The sequence below is a fragment of the Cynoglossus semilaevis genome, chromosome 8 (genome assembly GCF_000523025.1).
Source record: "Cynoglossus semilaevis isolate Cse_v1.0 chromosome 8, Cse_v1.0, whole genome shotgun sequence".
Taxonomy (NCBI): domain Eukaryota; kingdom Metazoa; phylum Chordata; class Actinopteri; order Pleuronectiformes; family Cynoglossidae; genus Cynoglossus; species Cynoglossus semilaevis.
Genome location: NC_024314.1, coordinates 17,222,540 through 17,238,892, shown reverse-complemented (window position 1 = coordinate 17,238,892; position 16,353 = coordinate 17,222,540). Strand labels below are relative to the sequence as shown.

The following is a 16,353-nucleotide window of genomic DNA, read 5'->3' as shown; positions in this document are numbered from 1 at the left end:
AATTATTAGCACTAATAAGGGAGATTTTTAGAGGGCCAGAAGAGATACATTTTTTTTCTGTTATTTCTTATGGGAAAAAAAATGCAGTCAAGGAATATGAGCGAATGAAACGAATTATGCTTGTAATAACAATTTGTCAACAACGCTTAAACTGCCGTAATAGTCGGATTTTCGAATTTCCAACGGTATTCGAACGCACCTCGTTTCACAGCGGTAACTTTAGCGTGACGACGTTGTACTCCGGTTTGCGCCTGTTATCAGGCAGAAATATGCTGCTCTTTCCCCTTGAGCTGACATGCTAGCTAGAAGCTAGATGCTAAGTGATTTTAGCCCACAGGGACACAGGAGCTTATATTCACTTCATGTTCAATGTGAAGTCGATTTGGACACATTTGCCTCAATTTGTCTCCGTTTGAAATGGAATTAAAATTATAATGCCCTTCTAAAAAACAAATAGCAGGGGAAATATGGAAAGATTTTTTTTAAAAAAGTTGCTTTTCTCTGCTACCAAAATTGATTTGTGCAGCGGATCCAGAAAAATCCTGAATTACCCCTTTAAGGAAGAAGGGTATTTTGAGGTACATCATAAAGACATGTATAAACTCAGCACAAACTAATGATGCCATATTGTTTATTGAAGCTTTATGCCACTGCTCCAGCCTTTCCTGTGAAATCTAATATAATCCTGCAGGTTATGAAAACCCTATAAAAAACTCACTGGGTTTTTATATTTTGTCCCGGTAACAACTCGATAAAGCTCATTTAATTTCTTGACATTATTGCTTTGGGAATTGAGCCTTTGAGTGTCCCCTAAAAGAACAGGAAAAAACAAAAAAAAAACAACTTGGTTCCTGAGCTCACAATGTTTTTCAGGTTATTGTCACGAAAACTTTTTGTGCTCTTTGTACTTTTTTTTCCTGAAGGCGAACAAATGTATAAGAGAATATGTCATTCTGGTCATTTTTAAGTGTGTGTCAGAAAGTCACACACACACAGTCATTCTAAACATACATGTGTGAAAAACTATATATATAATATATATGTACATGTTATTTATATATATGTTTATATATATATAAACGTGTATATGTGTATAGTATTTATAGTATACAGTATATATGTATATATATTGTGTATATATATATAAATTATATATATACACAATATATGTATGTATATATGTGTGTATAACTACAGCTTGTGTAGGAGTATCCCCTAGAGTATGCATAAATGAGTATCTACTAGACTGTGCATTAAAAAAGTATTGACTCAACCAGTTTGTGTAGAAAGAATATCTACTAAAGTGGATATTAAAATGAATATCTGTTGCTATGAAACAGTATGCATAAGAGCAGTATCTTATAACATATGCATAAAAAGAGTATCTACCAAAGTCGGTATAAAAGGAGTTTCTACTCAAGTCAGCATAAAAGGAGTCTGTACTACAGTCGGAATTCAAGGAATATCTACTACAGTATTCATAAAAGTAGTATTTACTCAAATGTGTGTTGAAGGAGTTTCTACTAAAAACGGTATAAAAGGAGTTTCTGCCATAATCGGGGTACGAGGAGTATCTACCACAGTCAGGTTACAAGGGGTATCTACTACAGTATGCATAAAGGAGCATCTACTACAGTCAGAATAAAAGCAGTATCTACTGAGGTATGAATATATGGAGTATCAGCCTGACTGCTCCAGGGATGCTGTTCTGAAATGAAAATGTGGTCAGCACCTGACACACACACAGAGACGTGTACATGAACACACTGATACACTAAAAATGTATTAGTGTACAGCAACACCAACAGGAAGAAGTAGTGATGTCAGATTAATAGAACAGTGGTGTGTTCAAGGCCCAGGGCTGAAGATAGACATTCAGTCATCCATCAACCGTGACTGCAGAATACTATTAGTACACACACACACACACAAATTAATTTTCCTTTTGTATCAGGGAAACGACCAATTTGTTTTGAACATTACAATTTATCTCCCCGACCCCCACCCTTCACACACACACAGGATACGAGAAACTCTAGATCGCTATTAATCAGGTCTTCATTATTGGTTTGTCGCTCAAATCGTGTACGAAGGGCGAAATATGTGAAGTTTCTGTTTTCATTATTCTTATACACCAAGGTCGGAAATTAAAATGGTTTTATTTTACCTTACGGAAAAACAGGAAGTGCTGGTCTACTGCTGCCTCCTGTGGTCGATTTGTGTCTTTGTAGTTATTCCAAGCTGGGATCTACTGTGAGGAGCCACTGGTCTGTAAAATCCATGTTTATACTGGATTGTGTTTACACCAGTGATCATCAACTGGTGGTCCGCAGGCCAATTCCGGCCCCCTGAACCGCCTGATCTGGCCACCGTCTTGGTTCCAAAATAAACATCAAATAATAACGTTAGACAAAAATGAGAATTTCATTTCTTTTTAAAGCTTCTGGACCACCAGATGACATTTTGTGCCTTACTTAGGGTATACGTTTAATGTTATATTGATAATATATTGATTATATTGGACTGAATAAAACACATAACCACAATGTTAAAACATTTTAATAATGTCTACTCAGAAAATACAGGAAACCACAGCAGGGGCAATCAGGAAGTAGGAAGAGACTTTTTTTCAGTTACTTCCTATTTCTGTATTTTTTTTTTGGTCCCAGATCTTTCTCATGAACACGATCCTCATCCACCCCAGTATCCACAGGTTAAATTTAAACTTTTTTTTGTTTTTTTATTTTACAGTGTATTTTACCATACAGGGAGATTAAATTGATTTATTTTTTAAATTTCTATAAAATCAAATTTCTTTCTCCTGATTTGACAACAAAAAAGTACATATTATAGCATGTTAGTTTCATTATACTGATTTGACTTCTTACATAACCACAAACATCGTTACAGTGTCAGCCATTGTGACAAAGGTGCCGTTATCATCCTCACAAAGACATACAGTGTGTAAAAGACGGGATCCTAAAATCACCTTACGTAGCTCCGTTCCATCAATGCCAAGGCTACAGCTTACAGATGAGGAACAACTTCTAAGAGTTCAAGTTTCACGGAAGTTCAGCTTCAGGCATAAAAATGTCCCAAGGTTTGTTTGTTTCTTTCGCAGTTGAAAACTTTGAGAGAGAAAAAAAATACTTACAGAGAAATCCATCATGCTCAAGATAATCCTGACTTTTGGCAGTAGTTTCCACTTCTGACGTCAAACCTTAGACTTTGTACTCACCGACTTAGAAGTTCACAGTCCATGTGGTTGCTGATCCTTTCGTTATATTTTGTCCATGTGCTGCCACAAAAACAATTGGCAAAGGTTTAATATGTTTGGCTACTGAAAAATCTGGCATTACTCAGAAGACACCATCTTGAAAAGTCCAGAGTTTTGCTTGCCTGTAATAGTCAACCGAAAACAATGCTTTATCATCTGCATACAACAACACATTACATTTTTTGATTTACAAAATCTTAGTTTCCTTTTCAACCATTCTTTTTGTTTAAATGTTGTTTCTTATTTAAAATCCAGTTGTTTATCTTGAGGTCATAGTGATAGCATAGTGATTAATAGCGCCCCCTGGATATTATAAGAAGAAAATTCCTCAGAAAGACTCCTCAAAACGTCACCAATTTGCTCCCGCCTATTTTATAATTCGATACAATAAATTTAGTTTGTGTTGGTGTGGAATATATTACAGTGACTAATGAAATTCTGTTGTACTTTTTCAATCTGAAGTTGTCGCGTTCTTTTTAAATACATGGACTTAAGTAAATGCCTATCCATTTATTAATTAAGTTTATGCGAAGAGGTCATTTGTTGTTGATAAAACAGTAGCAGCTTCCCTTTATTGCCCCTAATTGTGGGAGGTTTGTTGCTCTGACTGCTAGCTAGTTTGCTAGCCATCAGCTTCAGTAACAGTAGCAAAAAAAATTCAGTTTTTCTTCACATAAAACAATGTCCTTACTGTAAAATAATGAAGTCTGAAATCAAGTTTTCTAGACAAAAAGAGGGAAAAAAAAAAAGAAAAACCATAATCCAGTTCTTATGACTGCTTTTGTAAACAGAGAGTTAGCTGTGAGTTTAGCAGCCAACATGTGCTCCACTCAAGCTGTCGAAGACGAGGTGTGTCCCTTTAGCCGACAGCGGAGCTGGGAGGTTTACGAAGCCACTGGTAGAACTGTCGCAGATGGAGGCGGTGCCAACGCACATTGCCCTCAACAATTTCCAGGGCCCGTGGCAATGCAGGCCCCGCCCCAACTCCACTGGACTGAATGAAGTCCTTTAGCTAAGATAGACAAAACAAGAGAAAGAGATAAATAGAAAAGGTGATAAAAAGAAAAGCAAGAAAATGAAGGAAAACGCGAAGTCAAATTTAAGGTTGTGAAACACCTAGCCAAAGACAAAGCAGAAAAAAAAAGTGAGAAACCATTAAACCCCAAATCTCTTTCACAAAATACACAAATGTAGAGAAGAAAGAGCTCAATTTAAGCCCCAAAAGTTGCCAAGCTGGCTTTGAAGATTGCTCAGACATCGCAAAGCTAATCGCTAATTAGATAAATCAAATCAAAATTTAGCAAAAATGATCAAAATAACTGAAGGTCACCTATAAATAAAACCTTATCAAGTTCACATAACTGATTTATTTAGCTGGAAAGTTAGCTGGAAAATAACCCAAACAGGATTAGCAATACTTATTCTAAAGGTTAGCCTAAACACGAAGAAAAATAGGCATAGCTACAGCTAAAACATAACCTAAATAACAGTTACAAAATAAGCAAAAAACTATTTTTTTTAAAAAACTTTCAAAATGAAAATAAAGTCTGGGTTTCAAGGTTTGTAACAAGAGAGAAAAATTTTCAGCATTTAAAGTTGACATTTCAGAGAGTAGCCTTGGTTTTAACAATGGTAATTAGCCTCAAAGGTTCTTTATTCACTGACCAAAGGTGAGGGTCTTTTAGTGGACAAGGATGTTTTATTGAACAAAAGGATAATTGCAGTTTTTTTAAGTTTTAAATTTAAAAAGAGAAGCTGACATTCAATGTGGTTCTGAAAGGTTCAGTGGAGTCAGGACAAATCTGACGCCTGATTCTAGAGCGGCCTGAGTCTTTCCTTTAGATCTTTCGATCCTTCTTCCCTCATCACATTTTAATACTTTCATTTCCTCATTTTCCAAATTCTATCCTCTCCTCTAATTAATGTGGCAAATATAAATGAAGAGATGTTGATGACAATGAAATGTTACTGATGAAGATTAATAAGCCTGGAGAAGAAGTGTGTCGCTGTGGCACAGAGACACACTGAGCTCCCTAATTATGAATTTAAGTGCTAATTTCTGCGCCTTTTATGCTGTAGTGTGATGGAGTAACTGAGGACAATTGTTATAATGCACTGAAGTTTTGTTTAAAATGTAGTCGCTCCGTAACTGAAGACAGATGCTGCACATCGGCCGATTAGTGAAGAATGTTATTCCAGAGACGGAACCCTCAGCCTCATCGTTTGATTGGCTAGAGTGGGTATAGCTTTCTAGGTTACAGCTGAAACTGACACCCACCACTTACGCCCTAAACTTTGGGAACCACTGATCCAACAGTATCTGGTACGGACCATGTGGCATGTATAGAATAGTAATATGGTATTGTGTTACACACCAGGTACAGAACAGAGGAATAAATCAAAGTAATGTGTAAAGTGCTGAAGTATGTACCACAGTAAAGTAAAAGTAATATGATAAAATACCATACAAAAGTTACTGGTATGTACCATGTACAATGGGAAATACCATGGTGAATAAAGGGGGTCTTCGACTTACATTAGAGTTTCGTTCTTACACGCAACGTAATTTGAAAGTCGGAAGTAGCATACTGCACCGATGTCACTCACATATGCTAACACAGTCGTAACATCATAATCGAGGATAAAAAAATCATCAGTCAAAACAAATGAAAGTAAGTAAATGTAGCACAATCCCATGTATGTAAACAAAGCTGTCGTCCGTGTATAGCGTCGCATGACGACATATCCGTCCACTCCGATTGCCAACTACTTCCCGTGGCGAGTTTCTAGCTGATCACAGCTGACTGAAAACCCAATCTAGCCCTCGACTGGATCCAAAAATAAACATAAAAAAAATTGTTAGACAAAATTTTTATTTTTTATTATTATATTTATTTATCTTATTTCAGTGTCCGGCCCTCAGGGCGTCTGTCCAGAAAAAAATTTGGACCTCCGACAAATATAGTTGGTGATCCCCAGCACTGCTCAATATGACACAATACATGACATCACTATATATGATGTTTCTGTGTACCATGAAATGTTGTAAAATGATAATGTGTGTTTTATAATGTTACTTTCTGGGAGCAGAGAATCAAACAGACAAGTAAATGTGGTAGAGGAGGATTTAAGTTACTCTACTATGTAGGAGGTATATACAATACACATCGTAATGTATTTTTCATATTTGACTCAAGATTCAGCCATTGACTTTTTTTTCTTCCTTTCAGCCGTTCACTTTATCAATGATGCTGTGACTCATGCTACACTTTTTTTGTCTTCTCCTCTGAAAGCACAGTATTGATTTTGAAGCGAGCAGAAAGCCCATCCTGCCCCTGCTCTGATGAACGTCAGCATTCACATTTCATTCTCATAAATAGGCCTCTGTGACTAAAGCCCACGCTCACCGTGTGTATTTGTCATGCAAGAAAAGAAGAATGAAGAAAGTGAAAGAAAATGTTTTTTTTTGTACAAAATCTTTTTTTAAAAAAAAACCTTTTATTCCAGCGTTGCCCACAAACCTTATTTTTTCTGTTTGGAAAACAACTAATTTTCATTCAGCCATTACATCTTTTCATCCAGCTTGCTTTAGTAATTTAAAACCATCTTTTAGTTGTTAGTAGTAAATAAAAGACTGAAAAGAGAGTGTATTTTACTGTATTTATTTTTACTATTTTATTCTTGTATACTTATATAAGTCCATGCATGTTCCTACATTTTGTTGGATGATTTTTGATTGAAGCAAAAGAATACAGTTCTGTATGGTGTTTTAATTATAATTTAAAAAAAAAATGTTCAAAAAATATTTTTATTAGTAATTTTTTTAAATCAATAACTCGACATTTCAACTGACCCCATTTGAATTCCAGATGACCCCACATGGGGACGTCGTGCCAAGATTGAAAAACGCCAATCTTTGTACTAGGTTCCTAGATATTTATGTATTGGTATTTATCTAGGAAGGTATATTTACTTTGGAAATATAGTACATACTGCAGTACTTACAAAAACCTATGGTACATACCTGGTACTATTGTAAACCATTGTGTCTTCTGATGTACCTCAGACCGGCGGTTCCCAAACCTTTGCAGCTGTAAACACTCTTCTATATCCCAATCCCATCTTACATTTACTACCCTCACGCACCCGCTAGTGGCAGATCGCACAGCACATATTTCGTATTAGAGCAGCGATTGAGGAATTTTACTGCGTGCTTGATACCACGGTCAATGGTTTCGAAATATCAAAGTCAGAAGTACTTATTTGAGTTGTGTACTGTATGTGTGTGTGTTTGGTGTGTGTTCTCACCTCTTCCAGCTCTACCTCCGTGTTCAGGAACTCGGTAACTCCACTGATGAGTTTGGAATTCATGAACAGCGCTTCTCCATAACTGAAGACAGACAGTGATGAACCATTATTGTTTACCCGAGAACCTTTCCTCTCAGATGATTTTTCCACCGACAGCTTTAAGTCTTACCGCGCGTTGAGAACGTCCCACTTTTCTCTGAAGTATCTCCAGGCCAGACTTCGACCCTGAGGATTTCTGCCAACATGGATGATTACATCAATTACATCCTGCTCCGGGACCAGGTCAGAGGTCAGAGATAGGTTGAGTAACCTGGACGGGAAACGGCAAAAACATGAGAATTAAGTTTAACATTGGAAGGTTGAGAAAAGTACTAAAACATGTAATTAAGTAAAAGTAAAAGTAAAAATACCCATCTAAAAATATACTTGAGTGGAAGTTAAAGAAATTACTTAATTTGAAATTTGAAAGTTACTTAATTACTTTAAATTATTTGAACTTAAAAGTTACTTAATTACTTTACTTAGTTACTTAATTACTTTAAATTATTTGATGCAAAGTCATATCCTCAACCTTCGTCATCCAACGACAGGCTGGAGCCAGTGTCTTGTTCAACATTATCTGGCTACATTAAAACAGTCGGAAATACGCACACGTGTGCAATTTTCTTTCAGGTAACGCAGATAGTTTTTCCCTGGATTCAATTTTTTTTTTACTCAGTAATGGGTTCCTTCCCTCTGTAGTGAAATAGAAATAAAATCATCTTTTCCCAAAATTACTTAAAAATGACAAATTACTTTATAAAACTACTCAATTACAGTACCTTGAGTAAATGTAATTCATTACTTTCCAACTTCCGATGAACGCACGTTGACATGATCAGACAGAAATCCTCATTGAAACAACATTCTTTACCCTCATCCCATTCAGACCAGTGGTGCATAATCCGGATTATTCCAAGTGAAAACTCGCCGACCTGAGCGTTTACACAGTATTTCACAGAGTACTCAGTAGTTGACACTTCACCTCTGTACTCCTTCACTTGCTGTCTTTTACATTCTGTAATTATGGTTTTTCTGAAACCTGTGTGTGTGCATGCACGTGTGGGTGTTTGTGAGCACATGTCAGGTGGTTGTTTGTAGCTCAGGTCTTTTCATTAAAGCGCTCCCCCCCACCCCCCCCACCCCCTCTTTTGCTTTTCCCACAATCCCTCTGTGCTGAAACCATTTCCTCTGCAACCAATCAGTGTGTATCTGTACTGCAGTTTTCTAAGACGTGTGCAGGTGAGTGTGTGTGTGCGCGCGTGCGTGCGTGTGTGTGTGTCAGTCACATATGGATTTTCATCCACAGTAATCAGAGTTCTGCAATCAGAGGTAAAACTGCTGTATGTGCTAAGAGGCTAACGTGACACAATCATGCACCACACACGCACGCACAATGTAGGTTTTCATTGTTTGTGAGAACCGCGTCTGCAGTTAAAGCTAAATGAGAACACGTCTGTGGTTTTCTGAGATGTTCTGTTGTTGCTGCTGCTGCTGCTGCTACTTCAATGACTTCAAATTTTCGAATTTTAGAAGAAAACAACGCGGACAAAAACGCTCAAGGATCGTTAGGATTCTGATTTTTTTTTCTGTGTATTTAGTAGTGATTATTAAAGGTGCGTTACGCCAACACTACATTCATTAAGCCATTGAATCAAACACACCAACGTTCTGTATCGTCTCCTACGGTCCGGGTTCTTGCCTGTTTTTTCTTCTAATGTCAGGTTCTGCCCAGCATTTACTGGCAGCAGTGCCTGTTCGTGGAGGTGTGAGTGAGTGTGAGACCACTTTGGCAGCGGCTCTGTTTAGGAGTTTCATCGTTTTGTTATTCTGTTTAATAACAGTGCTGAAGCTACACTCAGTGAGTGACATTGAAGCACAGAAAAATACACTACGAACATATGACAATAATTTACTTTCACCTCAAAACTATTTTTAGGTCGATGACTTCAATGACTTCAAATTGAATTTTAGAAGAAAAAGCATTGCGTTAGGGGATTTTCATAATCGGAGGAAAAACCTATAACAATTCTTTACGATGTTACATAATTATGCTAAACGTTATGCCAATACTACATACATTAAGCCAGTTGGCCGATATTGCTTCCCTCTAAAAGTAATAAATTATGCTAATAATATAATGCTAGTTGGCCGATATTGCTTCCCTCTAAAAAGATTTTTCTTCAGTATATTTATCTTTTTTTACTATCTTTGACTTTTCAGTCAGTCAGCTCTCTTTTTTGACGTATTTCGCCTGAGGAAACGAAGCTGCTTAATAATTATACACACATCTAAAATGGGTGTTGATCTCCTCAGGCCAAACCCTCTTAGACAAATACACATCATCCGATGTGCTTGGAAAGAGTTGATATGGTCCAACTCCTGATTTGCCTAAGACTAAAAGCCTAACAGTAGCTATGGACACTGGAGCACAATGAACTCAGGGTTGAGGTCGTCATCCTTCAGCATCGTGTTAGATCGAATAAAGCTGCTCTGAAAGAACGCAACATCTGAGTAGAGATACTTTAAACCGTTGTTTCCCAAAGACTGGGTCGCGACCCTCAGGTGGGTCACAAGAGATTTTTTTCTCGCATCATGTTTTCCAGGAGTTTATGAATAATATCTATTGACTTGGATCGTTTGGTGACTTTTAAAATATGGCATTTAGAAAAAAAAGTTTGGGAAACACTGCCTTTAACCATAGCCTAGTAGTAAATCAAGTCAATTTAAACTCTGGCAGACAACACAATTAATGTAACCAAAATATCTGTTAAGGTTGGTCCCAAGTTGGTCCCATAGGGAAGTGGTGGCTTAGTGGTTAAAAGAGCAGACATGGGTCTGGAAGGTTTCAGGTTCGAGTCCACCATCTGCCAAGTTACCACTGAGGTGCTCTGAACATGGCACCGTCCCCACACACTGCTGCCCACTGTTCACTTTGGTGATGGGTTAAAAACAGAGGTCACATTTGGTTGTGTGCAGTGGTGTGATGTGTCACCATGACGAGTAAAAAAAAAAGTAAAAGAATGAACAACATTAGGTACTTATTTAACGATGTCGTGAATCCTAATTCACGGAGTCAACACTGTGTGAGCCAAAACTTCACTGCTTTACTTCAGCCGCTCACTATTTACTGCAGGACTTTTAATCAGAAGCGTAAATAAAAACATAAATTATCCACTTTAAAACGCACCTCTTCAGTGTTCGGTGACCTGCAGGCGTTCGTCTTTCATGGCTAGCTAATAAAAAACAAACGCTCTCCTGCTAACCTCAGAAAATATGTAGATTATAAAAATGCTAATGAGAAAGATTTTTTTTTCTGCCTGGTGGATCCTTGGATGAACCAAAGTCCACAAAGTGCAGCGTAATTACATCCTCAGCAGCGGCGGCAGCATTTGGACTCTTACAGATATTTCTTTTACCGCTCAGATCAATGTTGGTGATTAGTGAAGCTTTACAGGCAAATATTTAATCTGTTTGGAAAATCGTAACTCACACCGTTAAAAAGAGCATAAACCTGAGACTCAGGAAACCGGAGCAGGAGTGTGTGAAATGAACAGAGCAGCAGAGTGCAGACTCAGGACAAAATGTCCTGGAAATTTATGAATTTTCAACTTAAATTCTGGGAATAATGCCGCAGTATATTACGTAGGTCAGCGGTCCCCGACCGCTACTGCGGTCCGGTCGCACAGCGCAGACTGTTGAAGGATCATTCAATTTAAAATGAAACCTCTTTTAGATTTTATTCTGTTTGTATCGGAGTCTAAAAGACATTACTGTGAAAAATTGACGAAAGAAAATGGAAATTCTTTCACTGCATTCTGGTATAAATGATCCATGATCCAGTTATGGTCTGTGGACTAGTGGCTGGGGACCCCTGACAAACTTAACTTCATACAACTAGGCAGTGGCACTGTATTGGACAGGGGGGGGGGTGAGGTCCGGGGGTAAATGGGAGGGGGTGTAGGATGACTCCAAGGCCCCCAAAATATTAATTTATTATAATCAGCCAACCGTTTCTGAATACGTTTTATAGTTGGTAAAATGTGGGGATGTCTGACATTAGCTTTTAGTCGATATCCGATATGCTGATGTTGTCACTTAAATTCTGATTCTGAAATCAACCGATACTGACACTTAGTATCGATATCGATTGTCGTGGAATTTAAACATAACCTACATTTATTGCGATTTTTTTTTTACTAAACTAAGTCCACACATTAGCATTGTTCGTACAAAATAACATTTTAAAGCAATTTCAGCCCATCTGGCAAAACCCAGGCATTGCATCATTGGGGCAAAACCGATGTTACATAATTACTGTAATGCTAATATCGGTTAGCTGTTGTCAAATGTGATTAAATAGGTCTCTGTTTGATCGTAATCCTTCTATAAACTGTGTAGGTGAGGCTGTGTAATACTGTGATTTCTGTTTGGTTACAACAACCCACATGGTCTATTCTTTACTTACCACATCAGCTGCAACAACTAAAGCTCAAACCCGGAGTTCATAAATATCGTCCACCTTAGTACCTGTTGAGAAGGAAGGTGTTGTCGGAGCATGTCAGCGCCTCCAGCAGGATTTTCTTCTCAGAGACGGCAGTGGAGGAGTGGAACTTCATCCAGATGAACTCCCACACGTCCTCATCCATCAGACTGACACCGGTGCAGTAGACAATGTCTCTAATGTTTGGGGGTATCCTGAAGAGACACAATTAACCCTGAATGTAAAAAGGCACCAATACAACAATCGAATTGGACACTTTTGGATCCATAACGTGCAACGACAAACTCATGGATAAACATTCAATCAGAATTTATTCATATAGTCTTTTAAAACAACTAAAAAAAAAACAAAAAACAAAGCTCGATACAACTTTGTCATGTCCGAAACCGATACTGCAACATGAGAGTGTCCCTGCTTATGGCATGTCGTAAGTTAAGTTGAGCAATAGCTATTGGATCGGACGGGCTATAGTTGTTTTTTTTTCGATGTTCATTTCTGAAATTTTGACCAATATTGGCCCGATATCTATCCTGAGTACGGGACTGAGGCATCCCTAGTGTTATTATGATGACTGATCGGGTTCTGCTCAGATAGCCTTTTGGCTTCACTGCAACAAAAAGTACCAGAGATGAATATAGAAGGGATCGTCTTTGGAAGTAACCATAACAGATCGAAAGAGCTCAGGGTCAAACGCTTAAGAGGTAGAGTTCTGTTGCTGCCTGGAACTTAAGCTTCAATGCTAATGCTAATGTTAAACAATAGCGTTGTGAGGATGCAATCACCCTAGAACCAGTGCCAATTGCCCTCCTTCCCTGCCCCACTTGGGCCCGCACTCACAGGGCAAACAAGTTGAAGCCTGGTTGCCTCCAACACAGACATCAGTGACAGTTATTTATACGCATCTAAAGCTGTGCGATCGAGAGCAAATCTGACAACAACGATTTCTGCTGATGCAGCAGGAAATGTACTTCATCGCTCATGTGCCCAAGTTTGACCCCCTGTTCCACACTTTGACCCACCACAGCCCGCACTTTTGCACTCACACCAGCCCTAGAGTCCATGCATAACGCGGCAATCGAGTTCGGACGCGGTGCGGCCGCAGTGTGAGTGCACCTGTAGAGAGTACGTTAGGTTAAGTATTTACGTGAGAGCAGCAGAGAGTTGATTTGTCTGTGGGTTCGAATAAGTAAAAAGTAATAAACCTGAACTCTGTGATAAGTCACGTCTGCAGGATTTAACACGGAACAGAGTAGAAATCCCAACTCCATTAACACCTCCCTCCACCTCCCTGGTGGGTTAAAGAAACACTGAGACAAAGATTTTTCCCTCTGACTGAAACTCTCTGACGTGTGCACTGAATTCAAATTGCTGCAATTTTCTTTTTCACACTCAGGTCACATTTCTTTTCTGATACGTGAACCAACATGGCTTCACCTCCTACTCCGTCGGCACAAGTCGGTGAATATTTCAAAAGATTTTAGCAACAGAGCTGCGAAAAGGGTCGCCACAGATCATTCAGTAACCCGCGAAGACGAAGGAAGGTGTCACGCATCAATTTCAGAAAGTTGGAAATGGCTGAGTCTCCCATTTTGAAGTCTACTAGGAGAGTCAGCAGTTTAACTGAGCACAGGAGCTGTGGGTCTGGCACTGACTCCTTAAGATGGGTTTTTTTTTTTTCATCGAAGAACAAGTGTTCAAAAGGATTCAGGATAAAGAAATCAAGAATAAAGAAACAAATGATTACATAATCAACAACTGTACAATGAAATCACAAATGATTACATAATCAACAACTGTATGCTTGGAGGTAAATTCTCTTATTTTCACTACAGTGGAACCTCGAGATACGACTAAGCCTTCAAGCTAAATTTTGCTTTGAGATACAAGTAAAGATTTGAGATACGAGCACGCTTACAGACGCCGACGCATCTCCCGCGAGTCTTCCGTATTGTGTTTGCATTATCTACGTGATTTTAGTCTACGTGAGAGTCCTAAGAAAGTGAGTGGTAAGGATGGTAGTGAGAAGAAGAAACGCGTGATGACTGTGGAAATAAAGCATTATTATTACAATTGTTGATAAATATGAGTGTGGTGCCCGCTAAAGAAAGAATACAAATCGAAAAAAAAAAGTAGAGAAGTAAAAAAAGTAAAAAAGAAAAAACATTTATGTTAGAAGTGTCTGCGTCTCCCCCTTTCCTCCCTCCTCCTCCTCCTCCTCCTCCGCACATGCTGCCATTAGCTGCTACCGTATCGTCCATCTCGAAGGTAAGAACTCATAATTAAAACCACATTTTATTTTATATCACAGGAATCCTCATATATTATCATTTTTTTCAATTGTTATTAGCACTAATAAGAGAGTTTTTTAGAGGGCCGGAATTTTTTTTCTGTTATTTCTTATGGGAAAACATGATTCGGGATACGAGCTCGGTCCTGGATCGGATTATCCTCGTATCTCGAGGTTCCACTGTACTTCTCAAATAGTGGGGCGCCCCTCCCTGGGTGGGGCACGGTAAGTGGCTTCCAATGGAATATGACTGTGGACATACTGTAGGAAAAAAGAAGCTTTAAATCCACCTCTCTCTGATTGACAAGATTTGGAAAACCAACAAGGATCTAGAGACACTGGTCTGAAACCCGGTCGATATGATAAAACAAATAGTTCTCTTTCTCTGTAAGTCACAGGAAAAAAAAGCAATTAGTTTAGTATAACAAATTAAGGTGCAGACTTTTATTACATCCACGTAAAAAAAACAAAAAAAAAACACACCTGCTGTGAAGTGACTCGATTTAAAACTCCCCCTGCAGAACAATGAGTGTAATTAACTGCAAAGAGCGGCGTTGTAATGTTTTAGTACTTTCATCCCACTGGAATATTAATCAGGTCCCACTGTGGTTTCATTTGTAAATGAAGCGTCTGAACGGATGAAGAAGCATCGGTGTTCAACTTTATCTCAGTCTGTGAGCCTCCATTAACCTCAGATCCTGTCCTCTCTCTGTTCTCTGTGGACAGAATTTTAAATACTGATTTATTAAACCTACTTCGTACGGAGCTTGGTGAGCTTGCTCATAAAAATGGACAAACAGAAGTCATTAAAATAAAGACGGTAGCGGCCACAACAGCTTAGCAAACAAGCTTTTGTAGCTACTGTACCAGTTAGCTCCAACGCTAGCCACATTAGCTCTGGAAGCCATTTTAAGGCAGAGTAGAAATCGCAGCTTCGGCAGCTAACCGCTTCAGGAGCAGTTAAAAGCTACAGTAAATAGCAGTACTGCTACAGTAACAACTACCTGTAGTTACACTGGTTAGCAACAGTACCAGGCGACTTGTCACTGCCAGCTTTTGGAAAACCAGTCAGTTATTTCTCCATTCTGTTAATAAGAGGCTAACAGCCGAACAACTTTGGACCATTTTACAAAAACACACAGCACAGCACTGACGGACCTTTCTGATTTTCTGACTCAGAGCTGAACTCTAATTTAATTGTGTTGATTTTTCTTTGCAAAAAATGAATTTGTTTTTATGTCAACCAAAAGTGTTATTTCAAGAGATCTTTGCGTGAATTGTTTATTCTCAACAGGAAAGTCAATAAAGGAATAACTTTTAATTTAATTTACCTTTAAATCTGAAGCTCGAACTTTCCTTCAAGCTAAGCTAATACTACTCTTAATTTCAAATTACAAGGTCAAACGTTTGGTTTTACGTTGTACAGGACTGTAGCTATTTTAACCCATATATGTCAGTTTTTTAGCCAGTGTGCGGCTAACTACTAGCGAAGAAGAGGGATTTGTTTTCTTTGTTCTAAGGTTTAGCTAATTGTATTTTATAAATGATTTTTTTAAGGTTTTATAGAAAATAACTTGCGGCCTATATATGTGCACTTATTTATTTTCTTTTTAAATGTAGTGGGTGGGGTTTATATTCAGGTGTGCACAATAGTCCGGAAATTACAGTACTTCTTAGTTTGAAGTGATTCTTTTATGTAAATCGTGTGTTTCTCTTTAGCACAGCAAACAAGTTAAAAGGTGCTGAAGTAATTATTTCAAACCAACGCCACTGCATTTCCATGTCCACAGCACTTACATAACTGCCTTCTCGCGGTCCCTTTGTGACATTTTCCAAAGTAAACTTTCATAAAGGACATGAAAAGTCATTTTATCCCCACAGAGAAAAGTAGCAGATGCAAATAAAGCTTGTTTTGTACCTTTCTCTGCTTTTACTTTC

The 16,353-nt window shown here is 38.3% G+C and overlaps 1 protein-coding gene across 1 annotated transcript in view; it reads right to left on the bottom strand.

Annotated features, from left to right (window-relative positions):
- Window positions 1-2,651: 2,651 nt before the first annotated feature.
- LOC103382523 (thyrotropin-releasing hormone-degrading ectoenzyme) overlaps window positions 2,652-16,353 on the bottom strand; it is a 108,877-nt gene continuing 95,175 nt past the window's right edge. The window contains exons 18-21 of the mRNA XM_025058171.1: window positions 12,155-12,322; window positions 7,755-7,895; window positions 7,586-7,667; window positions 2,652-4,289 (exon numbers count right to left, since the gene is read on the bottom strand). Coding sequence (XP_024913939.1) covers window positions 4,137-4,289; window positions 7,586-7,667; window positions 7,755-7,895; window positions 12,155-12,322 — 544 coding nt within the window. The 3' untranslated portion in view covers window positions 2,652-4,136. The remainder of the gene's footprint in view (window positions 4,290-7,585; window positions 7,668-7,754; window positions 7,896-12,154; window positions 12,323-16,353) is intronic.